The sequence below is a fragment of the Spea bombifrons genome, chromosome 2, assembly GCF_027358695.1.
Source record: "Spea bombifrons isolate aSpeBom1 chromosome 2, aSpeBom1.2.pri, whole genome shotgun sequence".
Classification (NCBI taxonomy): domain Eukaryota; kingdom Metazoa; phylum Chordata; class Amphibia; order Anura; family Pelobatidae; genus Spea; species Spea bombifrons.
In genome coordinates, this window is record NC_071088.1 from 132294990 (window position 1) to 132310304 (window position 15315).

The following is a 15315-nucleotide window of genomic DNA, read 5'->3' on the forward strand; positions in this document are numbered from 1 at the left end:
AAACTTTTCTTGTCAGTCCAACATCAACTCGCAGAATGGGAGGTATTTGGCTTTGTTCCCTGTATCTTGATTCTGGGAAGAGAAGCAAGAGTTAGAGTTCTCTGCTGATTTGGGGGTAACCATTTCATTACTTTACCTAAGTATGTCTTAAATTTTGAATCAAAATATTTCAATTTTTAGTACATTTTTAGTACATTTTATTTTTGCTGGGAGATCAGATTATTTTTCTGAAATAAAACAAAATAATCCAATTAAAAGATGAAAGTCCAGTAGAACCTTTCAACCCAACTAATCTGCCCATTCTTCTTGCTATAAAGAATCGGTCCTTGATTTTATATGAGATTTAGGATAGCAATATGCTTATCTAATGAATGTTTAAATTCCTTCACTGTGATAACCTGTTTTCCGGGAGGCTTCTCACTTACCTAGCTTCTTCTCGTCTTAGATTCAAGGTAGCCCTGTGCCTATCCCTTTCCTCCCAGAGATTTCACGTTTCGGTTAGACTTTAGAAAACTAACAGTTATAGGGAAATCATTTGAGGTGCACGGATAACTATCTAATATATATTAGAGAACCAGGAATCAGGCCAAGATTAAATCCAGTATGAGAAATTCAAATCTTTAAATCAGAGGCACTCTTTGGAGGTAGATGGTCCTTTAAATATTTTAGACTTGTGGCAAGCGCCACTTAGCATGACTTACAATGTTGCCCAGAATTATCATTTGCTTCAGGTTGTTTGTGTCTTTAATAGGGCACGTGCGCTCTGTCGAGGTGGTTGTGCCTGGTGCAAACCCAGGATCGGAGCAGGAAGATGAATGAAAGAGGTGAATTCTTCATTCACATGATAATCTTTCTAACAAAATAAGTACTGCATTTGTGGGAATCTAGAATTGCTTAATCCTCAAATTCCTTGACAGGAGGAGGCGGTGATGGCGTTTTCCTGGGATGAGGTTTGGGGTGGGTCGGTTTGAGCAAAAGAAGAATGGACGACAAGATGAACAAGTTGGTGAGAAGGCAGGTCCAGCAAGGTCACTGGTTTGATCTGCCAGGTTATCTTATGCTTCTTGAGTCCTACAGAGAAGGTCAGGGAAGCCACCCGATTGTCCAAGAACATTAGCGACAGGAAACCCAGAAGAATGATAACCATAGGTGGTGCAAAAAAGACCATGGTTCTAGAATGGGTGTTATTGTAGGCAAATGCTACCACAGGCAGAAGCTTAAACCAGATGTTGCCACGTTGATAAGTGGTAAAGCAGTGCAAATGTGAGAGTGAAATATTTTGGAAAATACTTCTTCTTGCTGACCTTCCACAGATGTGTTGTAGGATCCACTATCTGTGTGTGTGTCTCAGAACATGTCTGAGCACCTGTGAAATTAGGGTTCGTTTATGCACAATTATATAATGGAACAAATAAACACACGGCGTCAGTAGCCAAGTGCCAACTTCAAAGGGTTGACTTGTGCACCAAGAAGTCTTGGAGACCTCTAAGACACAAGGCTTAGGTCATATGCCAGCAGTCTGAACAACTCACAGGGATAATAATTTATTAAGAAAGTAAAAAAAAAATTGTATATCAGTATATCATGCATGGATAGCATCATTGCAAAAATTGTAAAATTAGCTAAAAACAGAAATAAACATAGGGAACATAGCCAAAAAAGATAGCCAAAACCATTTTCCATTTTGCCTGCCAGCCATACTTGGTCCTGTTCATGCTGAACCATGCCATCATATCAGATTTTTCTAGCTCCTTCCTGTTAGCTGAACCACGTCATGGTTTAAGAAACAATATATCGACCAGTAAAAATATATGCTGGCATATCTTCTCGTTTGTTAATCGTTTTTATCCAGTTTTGTCTCTCTGCCAAACAGGAAGCAACTGCTGCCATGCTGCGTGCCGTCAGTGAATAGAACAACCTAAGCAAAATATAAAGAAAGAAAGGTAAATGATTGCTGATTACTCAAAAAATATAAAAAGGATAAACATTTAATTACAAAACAAAGGACTCTAAATATTACACATTTCGTATGAATGAAATGGGAATTAATGTAAACTCTGAATACAAACAAAATTTGATCTCAAGTCACACTTATGATCTCATAGAGGTTCTAGGCTCTAGGTTTATAGGTTACTCCAATAATCACACTATTATGTTCTTTAGTAAAGGATGAAATGCAACGTTAAAAAGCCCAAACAAAGCATTCTTCATATATCAGAAACAAAAATAGAAAAAAAGTGTTGCGCCTAAGATTATAATAAATGGTGATTTGTTAAATCAATACAAGTGCAATATGATAAAGAAGAAAATTTATAATAAACAAATACTTATATTGGTTTCCAGTTTTCTTTCGTTGTATCAATATCGCGTGTCAATATATAGAAAAAGAAAAAAAACAAACAAAAAATCATAGTGCTTTCCGCAAAATATGTGAAAATCAAATATATCTTGATATATCAGAAACAACTTACTTCCATGAGTCCGAAGTGCCTTGTGCTCTCAGTGTGTTGAAAAAAGTGACAGGGGCTCCAGAATATAGGGCCACGGTGGCTATCTGGTTCCCAAGCTTCTTCCCACTCCCTACAGTGGTAAATGCAGCCCTTTCCTTCCCTCCTAGGCCAAAGGAGGAACCCACCTAGGTCTTCAAAGGATGAAGGCAGCCAAAAGACACAGCCTACCCCCCACCACCATGAAAAAGGAAATCTTCGAGGACCCGGTTCCACTGTCGTGTTTTTTTAGTGAACCAAAAGCCTGGGACACAAATCTAATCAATATAACATGAGCACAATACAAACTAAATCACTTGATGATTTGCACATTTAACATGTATTTTTTTTAAAGGGCTTCAAAAGGCCATCAATAACCATAAACAGTTAAGTTTACTGTGAGAAATCCTCTAATTCATCCACTTAAGCATATCCTGGCATGTCCAGCATGACAATGAATCCACTGTCAACTAATAGCTTAGCCACATTTTACCAAACCATGAAATTATTATTATTTCAGGACAATGCCACTGGAGGAATCAGAAGGACTGATGGGTCAATTCCTCAAAGTGTGTGTTAATCAGAGTGTTTAGAAGCATCAATGGTTGGAAACCACAGAGGACAGCTCTTTTTAAGTTTGAAAGGAGGAACGTACATAATGCGTCTTTGTTGGAGGATAAGCTGAATAAAAAGATCCACATCGAGTTCAGGAAATTTGTACACAATCCACAAACCGTGCATAAACTGCAGCTAACAATATCTGAGACCGAATATCATTTATTTTTTTTATTCATTCATTCACTTTCATAAACTTTCGTTTCTGAATTCATAGCCCCAGAATGCAATTAAAACATTCTATTACCACTTTGAAATGTTCAATGAGGAATAGCTTTTTTCTCTATTTATCTGTTGCTCTTAAATGGGTAGACACACGTTAACATGCCCCCCCACTGCCCTGATTTAGGCGGGACAGTCCTGATTTTGGGTCTCTGTCCCGCTGTCCTGGGAGAAAGGGGTGTAAGGGCAGTGTATGTATGTGTTTGTAAGCTTGTGTGTGTATGGGCCGGTGCGTGTAAGGGCAGTGTACATATGTGTGTGTAAAGGCAGTGTATATGTGCGTGTGTAAGGGCAGTGTACATGTATGTGTGTAAGGGCAGTCTATGTGTATATATGTGTGTGTAAGGGCAGTGTACGTGTATATGTGTGTGTGTGTGTGTGAGGGCAGTGTACATGTATGTGTATGTAAGGGCAGTCTACGTGTATATGTGTGTGTGTAAGGGCAGTGTACGTGTATGTGTGTGTGTGTGTGTAAGGGCAGTCTATGTGTATATGTGTGTGTGTGTGTAAGGGCAGTATACGTGTATGTGTGTGTGTGTAAGGGCAGTGTACATGTATGTGTATGTGGAAGGGCAGTGTACATGCATGTGTGTGTGCAATGGCAGTGTATGTGTGTGTGTGTGTGTATGTGTGAGGGCAGTGTACATGTATCTGTGTGTGTAAGGGCAGTGTACGTGGATATGTGTTTGTTAGGGCAGTGTATGTGTATATATGTGTGTGTAAGGGCAGTGTACATGTATATGTGGGTGTGTAAGGGCAGTGTATGTGTTTATGGGCAGGTGTGTGTAAGGGCAGTGTATGTATATATGTGGGTGTGTAAGGGCAGTGTATGTGTATATGTGTGCTTATGGGCAGGTGTGTAAGGGCAGTGTATATCTCTGTGTCTGTGTGTGTAAAGGCAGGCAGTGTATGTGTATATGTGTGTGTAAAGGCAGTGTATGTGTATATGTGTGTTTATGGGCAGGTGTGTGTAAGGGTCCTGGGAGGGAGGCTAACATTAGCATTTTTTAATTTAAAAAAATCTCTGCTGCTGTGGACTACTCTTCCAATGATGCTCAGCCAGAATTATGGTGGACACCTGGCTGGCTGAGAATCATGGGAATTTTAGTTCACAGCTAGCATCTGAAGCTTTACTGTTGCTGCACTTCCCATGACGCTCAGCCAGCATCATGGAAGTAGTATGTCTGGCTGAGCCTCATGGGAATTCAATTCAACATGTTGGTTATTTTTAATATGCATGACTTTGCTGACAAAAACGAAGCGTGTTTTAAGTGATGATGCGAGCGGGACAATGCTGGTATTGGTGAGTTCCGCGAGATTTAAAAAAAAATGTGTCCCTCTTTCACATTATGAAATGTTGGGAGGTACGCGTTAAGTTTTTACAATCCAGCGATGTGTGGCCCTGTGTATCCAGCCAGTAACTGCATGAGGATGAGACTGACTCATATTTCCTATGCGCGGGGCTCAGGTTTCAATAAATCAAGTGTGAACTTTAACCTATAACATTACAGTTGGTGATAGATCCTATAAGGTGTTTTTCTTGAGAAACATGAGCATTCTATTTCTTGGTTTTTTGGGGTCAGGCTTTTCCAAGAATTTTGTACGTGACTTTCCACGTTATTTATATTTAGCAATTCTGCTTTTAACCAATGAAATGTGCCTACAGAATGGACCTGTCTCTTGATTGCTAAGAGAATAAGAAATTACATTTATGAATTACCCTCTTTGTGATGAAATGATAGATATTTTAGCGTTCACGTCAGGTAAAGGTGTCAGAATAAGGATCCGCAATGCAGAGCTTGTATCGCCTGATGAGTAAAATACGGCACGAGGATAGCAGCGGCGTAGTACAGAAGAACAAAGAGGAATCCTAGTCAAGGTTGCTGGTCTTTTCTGTTGCCTTTTCTATTTATTTTGTAGTCAAAGGAATCTACCTTTTGGCCAGCATGTAATGGACAAGGCTTGGAAGCGGTGCCCAACTTGGGCAAACTCGTGCAGTGAGCCGCTTATGGTAATAGTATGTACCCTTTTATTGCATTCTGGGGCTATGAATTCAGAAATGAAAGTTTATGTAAGTGAATGAATGAATTAAAAAAATAAATGATATTCTGTCTCAGATATTGTTAGTCGCGGTTTATGCACGGTTTATGGATTGTGTACGAATGAACCGTGTTTACATGACAAATGTTTTTGTTTCATTTTATACCGTAGTATCTGATGGGTAATTGTTTATTTGTAGATATTCAGACTATATATTATAATGCAGTTTAGTGGGAACAAAAACTTCCTTGCTCCCCCTTAAATGGACAGTTTAATGTCCCAGGCAGCCTTGCCAAAGAAGAATGCATGTTGGAGTACTTCAATATGTGTTCTTCACATAGAAAATCACTTACCTTAAGGAGAAGTTGCAGCTCCCCTCTTCCTCTGTGGTCTGATGATTTGTGCCTCTCACAGTCCTTCACTGGCCTTAGAAATGGCTTTGTAACCCTATCCTGACCGATAGGTGCCAGTGACTTTACTTCTCATCTGTTCTAGAATTTCTTTTGATCTCGGCATCATGCGCTACTATTTGAGACCTTTTCTCCGACTGCACTTTGCAAGACAGGTTTTATTTAATTGATGTTGAGATTCAGCAGGGCCGCCACTAATCACGCTTGGGTGTTTCTAGTGAATCTGAACCCAATTATCGATTACATTTGCTTAGCTGGTTGATTTAGTAACTAACAGGGCAATTACTTTTTCATATAGGGCCAGGTATGAACCCTTCATGGTAGCATAACGCATAGAAGCCCAGTGAATAACTAGCAGAACAGAACACCGTTAAAATCAGTACATATCTTCATTCTGTTTGAATCCTTCACAGCGTGAAGGCTGTTTTGCTGGATTTTGGAACAAATTTTTATATATTTTTTTTGCTTTTATGACTAATTACATTTATTGAAAACATTTGATAATTTTCTTGAGTTACTGAAATGTCTGCCAGGATCATTACCGCCCACTTAATGACTTTAATACGTGAAAGACAAGCTTTTCCGACTCTGTAGGGAGTGTAAGCTGCTGAGCTCTAATTGACTGCTTGGCTTTGGTACGCGAAACGTGTTGGTTTATAGAATGACTTTGCCCTGAACAGCCCAATGCCAGCTGTATTGGTTCACAAGCAGAGTTTGAAGTGAGGTGTTTCTTAGATTATATAAAAGCTAATTTCCAACATTTATACACAATTTATATTGTCATATATATTTTCTTTTCAATGAAAATCCCTGGAAACATGCCATAAGATTCCACCGTTAATGAGACCTTGTGCAAACCTTCTTCCGAAAAACTACGTCCCTTTGGGTCTCCTCTCTCCAACTTATTGTGGCACAAGAAAGTGACAACTGTGGTGGGCCCATGTAGAATGCCTTGGTCTTGCTATTAGTCTGGCACGGTTCAAGGGACACTCCAGCCAGCCAAGGCTGACATGGGGAACTTCGCGGAGTGGTCCCTGCCATGCAAATGCATTAAAAGTGTTCCTACTAATTTGGATGGGAGCACTTTCCTACCATGGATTGCTACATCAAGTAGCCAATCAGTGGCAAGAATCATCAAATCATGGAGGAGGTGGGTATCTGCAGCTTCTACCAAAGGTAAGCTTTTTCATATATTTTTGGTTTTAAGGAATGTATATGAAAGTACCCACAAGGTTCTTTAATATGTATTCTTAATCGGTGAGGTCAGAGTCAGTAAACGTTCTCTTCAAGAATGTGCCCATAGAAAGCTGAATGTGGCCTGGGGGCAGCTTCCCAAATGGATATGTTTACATGGTAACGTGTAGTGGCTCCATTCAGATCATATTGCAAGGCGAGGACCGTGATCACTTAGGATTTTCGACACTTGCGTGAAAGTGACCTTTCTTTTCATCAATTGGACCAGGCAAGTGACATCCGCAAGTCTGTGGAGGATACGGTATGCTACGCGTGCAGGAGGAGCGGAGTGGAGATTACATTTGCAAGCCCACGTTCTTCCTTTTTTTTACCATCCCACCGTGCTCCCTAAAACATGGGGTTCTGGGTGAAAGCCTCGTCAACCTAATGGGAAATCCATTCCAGCCATAGAACTCAACCACCATCCAGTGGCCAAGAAAGAATGGGCAAAATTGCCTTAGACAACCCGTTGCGCCAAATTGTGACCGTCCTACAGCCAATAGGGAGAGATCCTTGCCTCGTTACGTACGTGTAAACAAGGAAGCACTTCTTTAAGGTGTCACCAAATTCCTGATCATAGTTCATGGTGCAAAGTACCTCGATGTTGTACGACGAGTGTACGCTCTCCGAGCGCGGTGCCATTAGGCCTTTCCTACTGGCTCGGATTCAAACGTTTCGTTGTACGCCAGCCAATAAAACCATAAATCAATATCAGAGCACGTGCTGGTGCGTTTGCGCCGTGGGTTTTTTGTTTCTTTTAAAAGGGACGAGTCTGCGAAAAACTGGTTAAACTGGAGACTGCCTTTCAATTGCAAATATAACAGAGCTGGAAGCAAAAAAAAGAGACAAGCTCGGTAGGTGCCGGCGTTTCGCGTAGAAGAATTGCTGGCCGTGGCTCGGATTCCGGCCGTGGATAAGGATTGATGCACTCCATCATGAAATGCTACAGGAGGAGGACGAAGGAAACACGATATGAATGACAGCCATCGCTTTTTTTTTTTCCCATGAAGACTCGCACAGAGCGTCCAGGAAGCAGAGCATCTGCGTGTTTAATCACCGTCTGCTTCATCCAGCAGGTCTATCAAAGTAAGTGCAGCTGGCATTAACCCTTCGAGGGCCGGGGGAGCAGAGCATTCCACTGCACTCGCCTCCCCGGTGCACAAATGGTTAAACGATTGGGATATTTTTCGATTATAAAGGCAGGGGCGGATTCGCTAAACACTAAGTTCTTTGGACTCATGTCAGTATGCATTACGGGCGGGTGATTTTCTCCTGTGACAAGGACAAAAGCGGCCCTGCATAATGTATAGTTGAATCAGAGATGACATTTTTTTTTATCTTACTCATTTGATTTTTTTGGGGGATTTGGTACCATGATTTCCAATTACCCATTTGTGGTTCACTGAGCTTTATAGTTTAAGAACATAAAAAATTGTGATATATTTGAATCGACCTGAGAAATAGACAGCATGATAATGATAGAAATTGTCAGGATTTTACAGTAATTTTAACAAATTAACTTAAAATATTTGTTTTGGTGGGTCCAAAAATATTAATGAATTAATAATACATTGGAAAATTTGTTTATTTTTGGGGTTGTACTTGTCAATATATTTTAACAACACTAGAATTATATATATATCTATATATATATATATATATATATATATATATATACGGTATATGTATATATATATAGATATATATATTTATTTATTTATTTATTTTTGGTAGGTGTCCCTTTTGTTTGCATTTAGTACAATTGTTGCCTTCTTGTTTAGCTGCGAGCTCTCTTTAGGAACTGATTCTGATAAAATATTAATACTTTAAGTGACCATCAAAGATTCCATTGTAATGAGTCACTAATGGCAGCGAGCAAATGGATCCAGTAATGGTCCTTACAAAAAAAACATTACTTGTCGGGAAGTATAGATACTTTATGAATGCGTTAATATTAGCTGTGATATAGCGGTGCCAAAAAACAATTGTGATGGTCATAAATAATAATAATTATTATTATTGCTTTTATTATTTATTATTATATTATTATTATTATTGGCGTAAAACCCATATACTCAGGATCCAATGCCTGTATTTCGTTATAAGTTGAATTAAAAGCTGCAGTATATTATTGAGCTAAATCAGAATAAATCTTAATATCTTGCAAAACAGCGAAACGTAAGAACATGTGGCGATAATGAACGCAGGCACTTGTGTGGTTAGTTTATCATCTAGCACTCCACCCTTCTCTCTCTCTGTAGGTCATTTACAGTAAGATAACACAGGGATGGGCAAAGTATTTGCTCTGTAAGAAAAAGCCTTATGCTATGCGGCGTGGGAGCAGGAAAAAAATTTATCGTTGCTTTCCTTGGATTATTTTTAGCTTGTTTAGTGTAGAAAACGTCACTTACGAAATTGAAAAAAATGCCAAAAATGACGATTTTGCTCAGGCAGGGCTGGTGACTCGTTATTAACTATATAGGTCCCGGTAGGTTTTTTTTTGGGGGGGGTATTACTGAATGGACCCAAAACAAGCTGACGCTATGCCCCAAGGTGGAATCGTTACCATGGGCTTGTGTGTTGTTTCTACTAAGCCTTAGGCTTTCTTTGTAGCTGGTAGCCTTAATCATATAGTTTTTTTTTTTTTTTTTTTTTTTTATTTGTACTTTTTATTAATTTTCAAAATATTTTCATCTTACATTCCATACAAGAGGTTTAGGAATACATCGCGTCGTCTAGATTATATCATAGATATATAGTGTTATACATAATTGAACAGAAATCTTTTATCATTCCTCAATATCCGAACGTAGATGTAAATTCCTAAAAGAAAGATAAAAGAAACCAAAAACACATTCATTCTTCAGACGGCAGACTAGTTTGCGGTCATATTGATCGCCTTAGAGTTGGTAAATTTCAGGGGTGTGGCGTAATCGTCCAGACTACCAAGGAAATAAGATTGAACTATGTCACTCCGTATCATGATATATGTTGCGCCATGGGAGCCAAATTTGATCGTATTTTTTTAAACTTCTATGCATTTTAAAAAAATGTTTCTCCATGTTATATTGGTAATCTATTTGGTTCAAAATTTGTGACCAAGTCGGAGTTACTTCTGACTTCCAGTTACGCGCAATGCATATTTTAATCGCTGCGAGTATGTTAATTGCCAAGTAAAGGTTTGGTTTGTTTTTATGGGGAATATCAATGTGAAATAAGAAAGATTCAGGAGCAAAATTCCATTGTAATCCAAATAGGTTTTTAAAAAGATTCGAAAATTCAGATTTTAAATTATTTAATCTGTCGCATTTCCACCACATATGAGCCGCTGTTCCTATGTCAATTTTACACCTCCAACATTTGTTAGAGTTAATACCTGATATTTTAAATAAAGTGGAAGGGACAAAATACCATCTATGCAATAGTTTAAAATACTGTTCGTGGAGGTTTATACAGTGCATAGCGCTTCTGGCATTGGCCCAAGCTGAGTGCCAAACTTCCGCCGGGTAACAGATGGCTAATTCGGATTCCCATTTCAGAATGGTATTAGATTTCTCTTGTGTAGATAGCTGTTCTAACATTTTCCCGATTTTTGCAATTAGATGTTTCTTAAAGTGACTTCCAATAAATCTATCTAGAGTGTCTGGTGATCTCCAAGTTTTAGATTTTATAAAACTTGCAATTCTAAGGTACGAGTAGAATTCATTACTAGGTAAAGAAAATTTAGATTGCAATATTGAGAAAGGGTTTATCCCAGATTGGGAACAGATATCTTCCATTCTGAGGATCCCATGTGTGAGCCAGGCTTTAAGGTCAATGTCTTTAATATAAATTTGTAAGACTTCCACCGGGGTGTGGAGTGACCATAATTGTCTAGAACCGTAAATTTCTTTGAATTTAAACATATTCCTCGTAATGTTTAAGATAAGGGGATTTGAGATGTCTAATTCCTTAATAACTTCCAAATTAAGCCAGTAAAACTGAAAAGGGTCTAAATTACAGCATTTCCATTTTTCGTATATATACCACGGTAGATTTGAATCTCGTTTGGCGTCCCAAGATAAGAAATGGCAAAACATGCAGTTTTTATATAGATTCCTTACGTTGGGAAACTTAAGTCCGTCTTTAGATTGGTCCCTCATTAATATAAAGCGAGATATTCTCGGCTTTTTATCTAGCCATACATATGAAAAAAACAAGTTTTGAAATTGATTAAGTATCTTTAAAGGCACAAAAAGTGGAATTGTTCTGAATAAATATATTAATTTAGGGATTACATATGATTTTAGAGTGTTTAATCTCCCAAGCCACGAGATTTCTATTCGTTGCCACTCTGCTAGCTGAGTTTTCAGCTTTTCATAGAGAGTCGTGTAATTATTTGTTATTATATCTGAAAGATTGTTATAGATTTTAATACCTAAATAATTAATAAAAGTCTGCTCCCCAAAAAAGACCACCTTACTTTTCAAAGTTTGTAAGCGAGAAGCGTCCAAATTAAAATCTATGATCTGAGATTTATCTATGTTGAGTTTGTAGTTGGAATATAGACCGTATTCTTCAATATTATCTATAGCTTCAGGAATTGAGGTTTCGGGTGAGGTTATAATGAGCAGGATGTCGTCTGCGTAAAGTGCAATTTTGTGTTCAAGTGAGCCCGTCACTACCCCTTTAATTTTAGACGATTGACGGATTATAACCGCTAAGGGTTCAATCGAGAGTATATACAGTAGTGGGGCTAAGGGACATCCTTGCCTTGTGCCGTTATTAATGTTGAAAAAGTTAGAATTTAAATTAAATCCTGAAATTTTTGCCTGTGGATTTTTGTATAAGGCCATAGCCTTAATCATATAGTTAAAGAGCATCTTATAGTGAATGTTATCTCTTTTCTTTTGGAGGAGAAAAAAAAACTAAAACCAGGGATCATGGAAAGAAAATTTTACATGAAATTCAATAAAAAAAAATATATATATATTTATTTTTAATTTTTTTTATTTAGCATTATATTGCTCTTTTATTTCAAACTCAAAACAAGAAAATAAAAAAAGTATAACGGGTTCAACGAAGAAAACATTAAAGTTTTCTTTAAACGTTAGATGAGTTTACTGATAAAATTTAGATAACTGGTTATAAAAAAAAAGAGAGAGAGGGAATTAGGCACTAATAAATGTACCTGCGCTCTCATGAGCTCTTTGTTTGGTTTAAAATATAAAAATATAATCCCAAAGCTAAAATAAATCAATACAATATAAAACCGAGAGCTGCAAAGCGTTGCTTAAAGCGTAACGTCCAACTTTTTTTTATTATTATTACAAAGATAATAATGAGTCCACGTTGATATCTGAGTGTCCGAATTGGAGCTTTTTTCACAGCACAAATCCCTGCTTGAATAAAGGTGACGGTTATAAGAACCATTTGGTTTCCTGCATCAATAATTCACTACAGTGGAATTTTTGTGATGGAAATAAAAGTAGTTATTATTTCAGGAGTTTCAGGGTCATCTGGTATGAAATCAATATTCATTCAAACTGAGAAGAGTTTAGATGGACCAATTAAGAAAAAAAATAGTCCGGAACGGAAGGAATCTAGAAAAACGTAATAATAATAAAGCCTGGGTTTGTGAACTTTCCAAGAAATGCGTTATATGATGCCCTTTATGACGCTGTTTCTATTCTGATCCATTACGCTTCATGAATATTTAATAAGCACTATACTGCTGACAGGTTCTGCATGTTTAGAATTGTTCCAAAATTCAATATTTTTTTCTGTCCCGATTTAGAGTAAAATAACTTAATTCGCAGAAGAATCGGCAAAAGTGTAAGAAATCCATGTTTTCTATGTTCTCTAGGCATTTATTTACATTAGGTATCAGAGTACTAGGAACATGTCTTTTTGATCATGTGACATATCTGTTAGAGGGTCCTTCTGTGTTGCCAACATGTTAGCCATTGTACAGCGCCGCGGAAAATGATGCCGCTATGTGATAAATAATAATAAGGTTAGTTTGCCAATAATCCACTGATTGCGATGGGATCCAAGGGACTAACAGACTGAAATGTAAAAGTCTTGCGTTGCGATGCATTTCTATCGGAGAACATTTCAAGCAGAACCGGTTATCGTTTCTCGCAGGCACCGGAATTACCTTACTTGTCCCGGAACCAATCATCAACGCTACGGTGTCACAAAACGTCCTGCTGTCCGTGCAGTATACGTGTAACGCCACGGTCTCAATAGAATGGCAGCACACGTCCAACTGGCGGAGCGAGCGCATCGTCCATTGGAAGACGGGGTCCTTTGTAAACGTCTCCAAAGGTTACACGGACCGGATTAAAATCTACGAGAATGGCTCGCTCGAACTTGAAGACGTCGGCGTGAAGGACTCTGGGTATTATGTCATCACCGTCACGGAGGATTATGGGAACACAAAGCATGGCACGATATTCCTAAGTGTTCATGGTAGGTGTTTGGTGCCCATTGTATAAAATATATATGTTTTTTTATGATTTTTACTCACAAATCGTACTCATGATTTGCTCCCTGTGTCTCCCAGAGATCCTCTACGAAGACTTCTACTTTGTCGCCGTGTTCATTGCCTTCCTGGCCGCCGGCTCAGCGGTTTTGATCTGCTTCATGTGGCTTTGCAACAAATGTATAAATATTGCACAGAGAAGAAAACAAAGTCGAAGAGGTAATAATAATTACGGTCCATGTGATTTACAATGAGGGTCTCGTTTACCGCTATATCCATAAAGCTAGTATAGGCTCAAGTGCCACTTAAGATGAATAGTTCCTATACTTATTATAGTAAGTAGTTTGAAGTTGGGTCCAATATGTCAGATTGTATCAACCTTTCTTACCAGGTCTGACCCTAGGGTTCTTTACCACCCTATATAAACCATTCTATTGCTGCCCACCTCCTCCTACCCTTAACATAGGAAACAACCCCCACCACCAGCCTTTCCCCAGTACCCACCTTGGCTTTGCAGTGAAAGAAAAAAGTTTCTACTCAGAGTTCCACCAACAGTCTCCTGAGCAGCGGCCAAATGGCCAACCACCCCACCAAAGCCACCCTAAGCCCCAGACCCGTCGGTCCAGCCCAGAAAACATCTCATAGCATATAAAATATTTTTCTTTTTAATTTTTGTTTTTAAATTCCAGTGGAAGAAGAAATCGAAATGCGAATAATAACAGATCTGTGAGAAGGCATCTACCTCAAACTACAACGATGAAGCTACTCAAGATGAATAAGTGTTTGCAAATGAAGAAAAAACAACATTTCCGTATTTAATTTATAGTAATTGAGAAATGGACTGAAGATTTTTTTTTTTCTTCAAGCACTGAATAACCTTCGGAGGAACCCGTTTACAGTATTTGTCTTCAGGACATGAAGGATATCGGCACACAAGGTACCTCTAGTAGGACACCTGCTCTGGGCTAAAATCCCATGATGTCCAGCTAGAATTTTGTTGTGGGCATCGTGGGATTCCTAGTCTGAAGTGGTAACAGGGAAGTCACCTTCCATAGAGAAGACTTTAATAGCAGGGCCCTGAGCAACCGTTTATTGGTGGGCACCACTATGTTTTTTGAGCTGGTGTCCGGTGTAAATAAAGTTGCACATTTTGAATGTTTTCAGGGTTCTGACCATGAGGCATAGATATTGCAGAGAATGTTGGTATGGGGACTGATTCAGCCAATTTTTTCAGGAAATCTATTCATTTTGCATACTGCATTGACTGGCGCATCCCATGTCAGCAACATGTGAAATGGGTATGTGTCCAGGAACAAAATGGCGGATGTGGTCACCCTAGATGTCACAAAGGTATAGGGGATTATAGATCTCTGAACACTCTCGCCCAATGTGTGCTTCCCCAGTTTTCCAAATGAAAAACAAACTGCCTGGTCAACTAAGCCTGTTGGGCCACAAAGTCAGAGCTTTCTCTGCATCAAAAGGAGTCCCAACGCACAAAAACTACTGGTGACTCCCCCCATTGATATAAAACGATAGAAAAGTCTCTGGCAGGTAATGGACAGGGCATCTATATTAATACCATTCTAAGCACATGCCCAGTGTCCATTACTGATCATGCTTAAAGTAGGTTAGGTATTTGCGACATGAAATGATGGGATGGTCGATTTTGGTGGATGAAGTGGCTCTGAGTCCGTCAGTAGAATCTAGTCTAGGCAGACCCAGAAGACAGATATAGAATGACTATCCAGGAACAAGCATTTCATCTGATAAAACCAGTCTGATGGGATTCCGTAGTTCAATTGTTCCTCAACGTGTTACTCCACGACCAAATCAAACAGAGGAG

The 15315-nt window shown here is 38.8% G+C and overlaps 1 protein-coding gene across 1 annotated transcript; it reads left to right on the forward strand.

The window, feature by feature from the left end:
• Positions 1-7852: 7852 nt before the first annotated feature.
• On the forward strand, positions 7853-14276 carry VSTM5 (V-set and transmembrane domain containing 5). Its single transcript, XM_053456542.1, has 4 exons — positions 7853-8092; positions 13133-13459; positions 13554-13691; positions 14162-14276. Exons 1-4 carry the CDS (start codon positions 8011-8013, stop codon positions 14200-14202), a joined length of 588 nt encoding a protein of 195 aa, XP_053312517.1. The 5' UTR covers positions 7853-8010; the 3' UTR covers positions 14203-14276.
• The last annotated feature ends 1039 nt before the right edge of the window (positions 14277-15315 follow it).

Excerpts from the sequence above, each read along its gene's own strand:
- VSTM5 (XM_053456542.1), top strand. The coding sequence starts at position 8,011 with ATGAAGACTCGCACAGAGCGTCCAGGAAGCAGAGCATCTGCGTGTTTA. Across the intron at positions 13,460-13,553 it reads GATATTCCTAAGTGTTCATG|AGATCCTCTACGAAGACTTC; the intron begins GTAGGTGTTTGG and ends TGTGTCTCCCAG. Across the intron at positions 13,692-14,161 it reads AAGAAAACAAAGTCGAAGAG|TGGAAGAAGAAATCGAAATG; the intron begins GTAATAATAATT and ends TTTAAATTCCAG.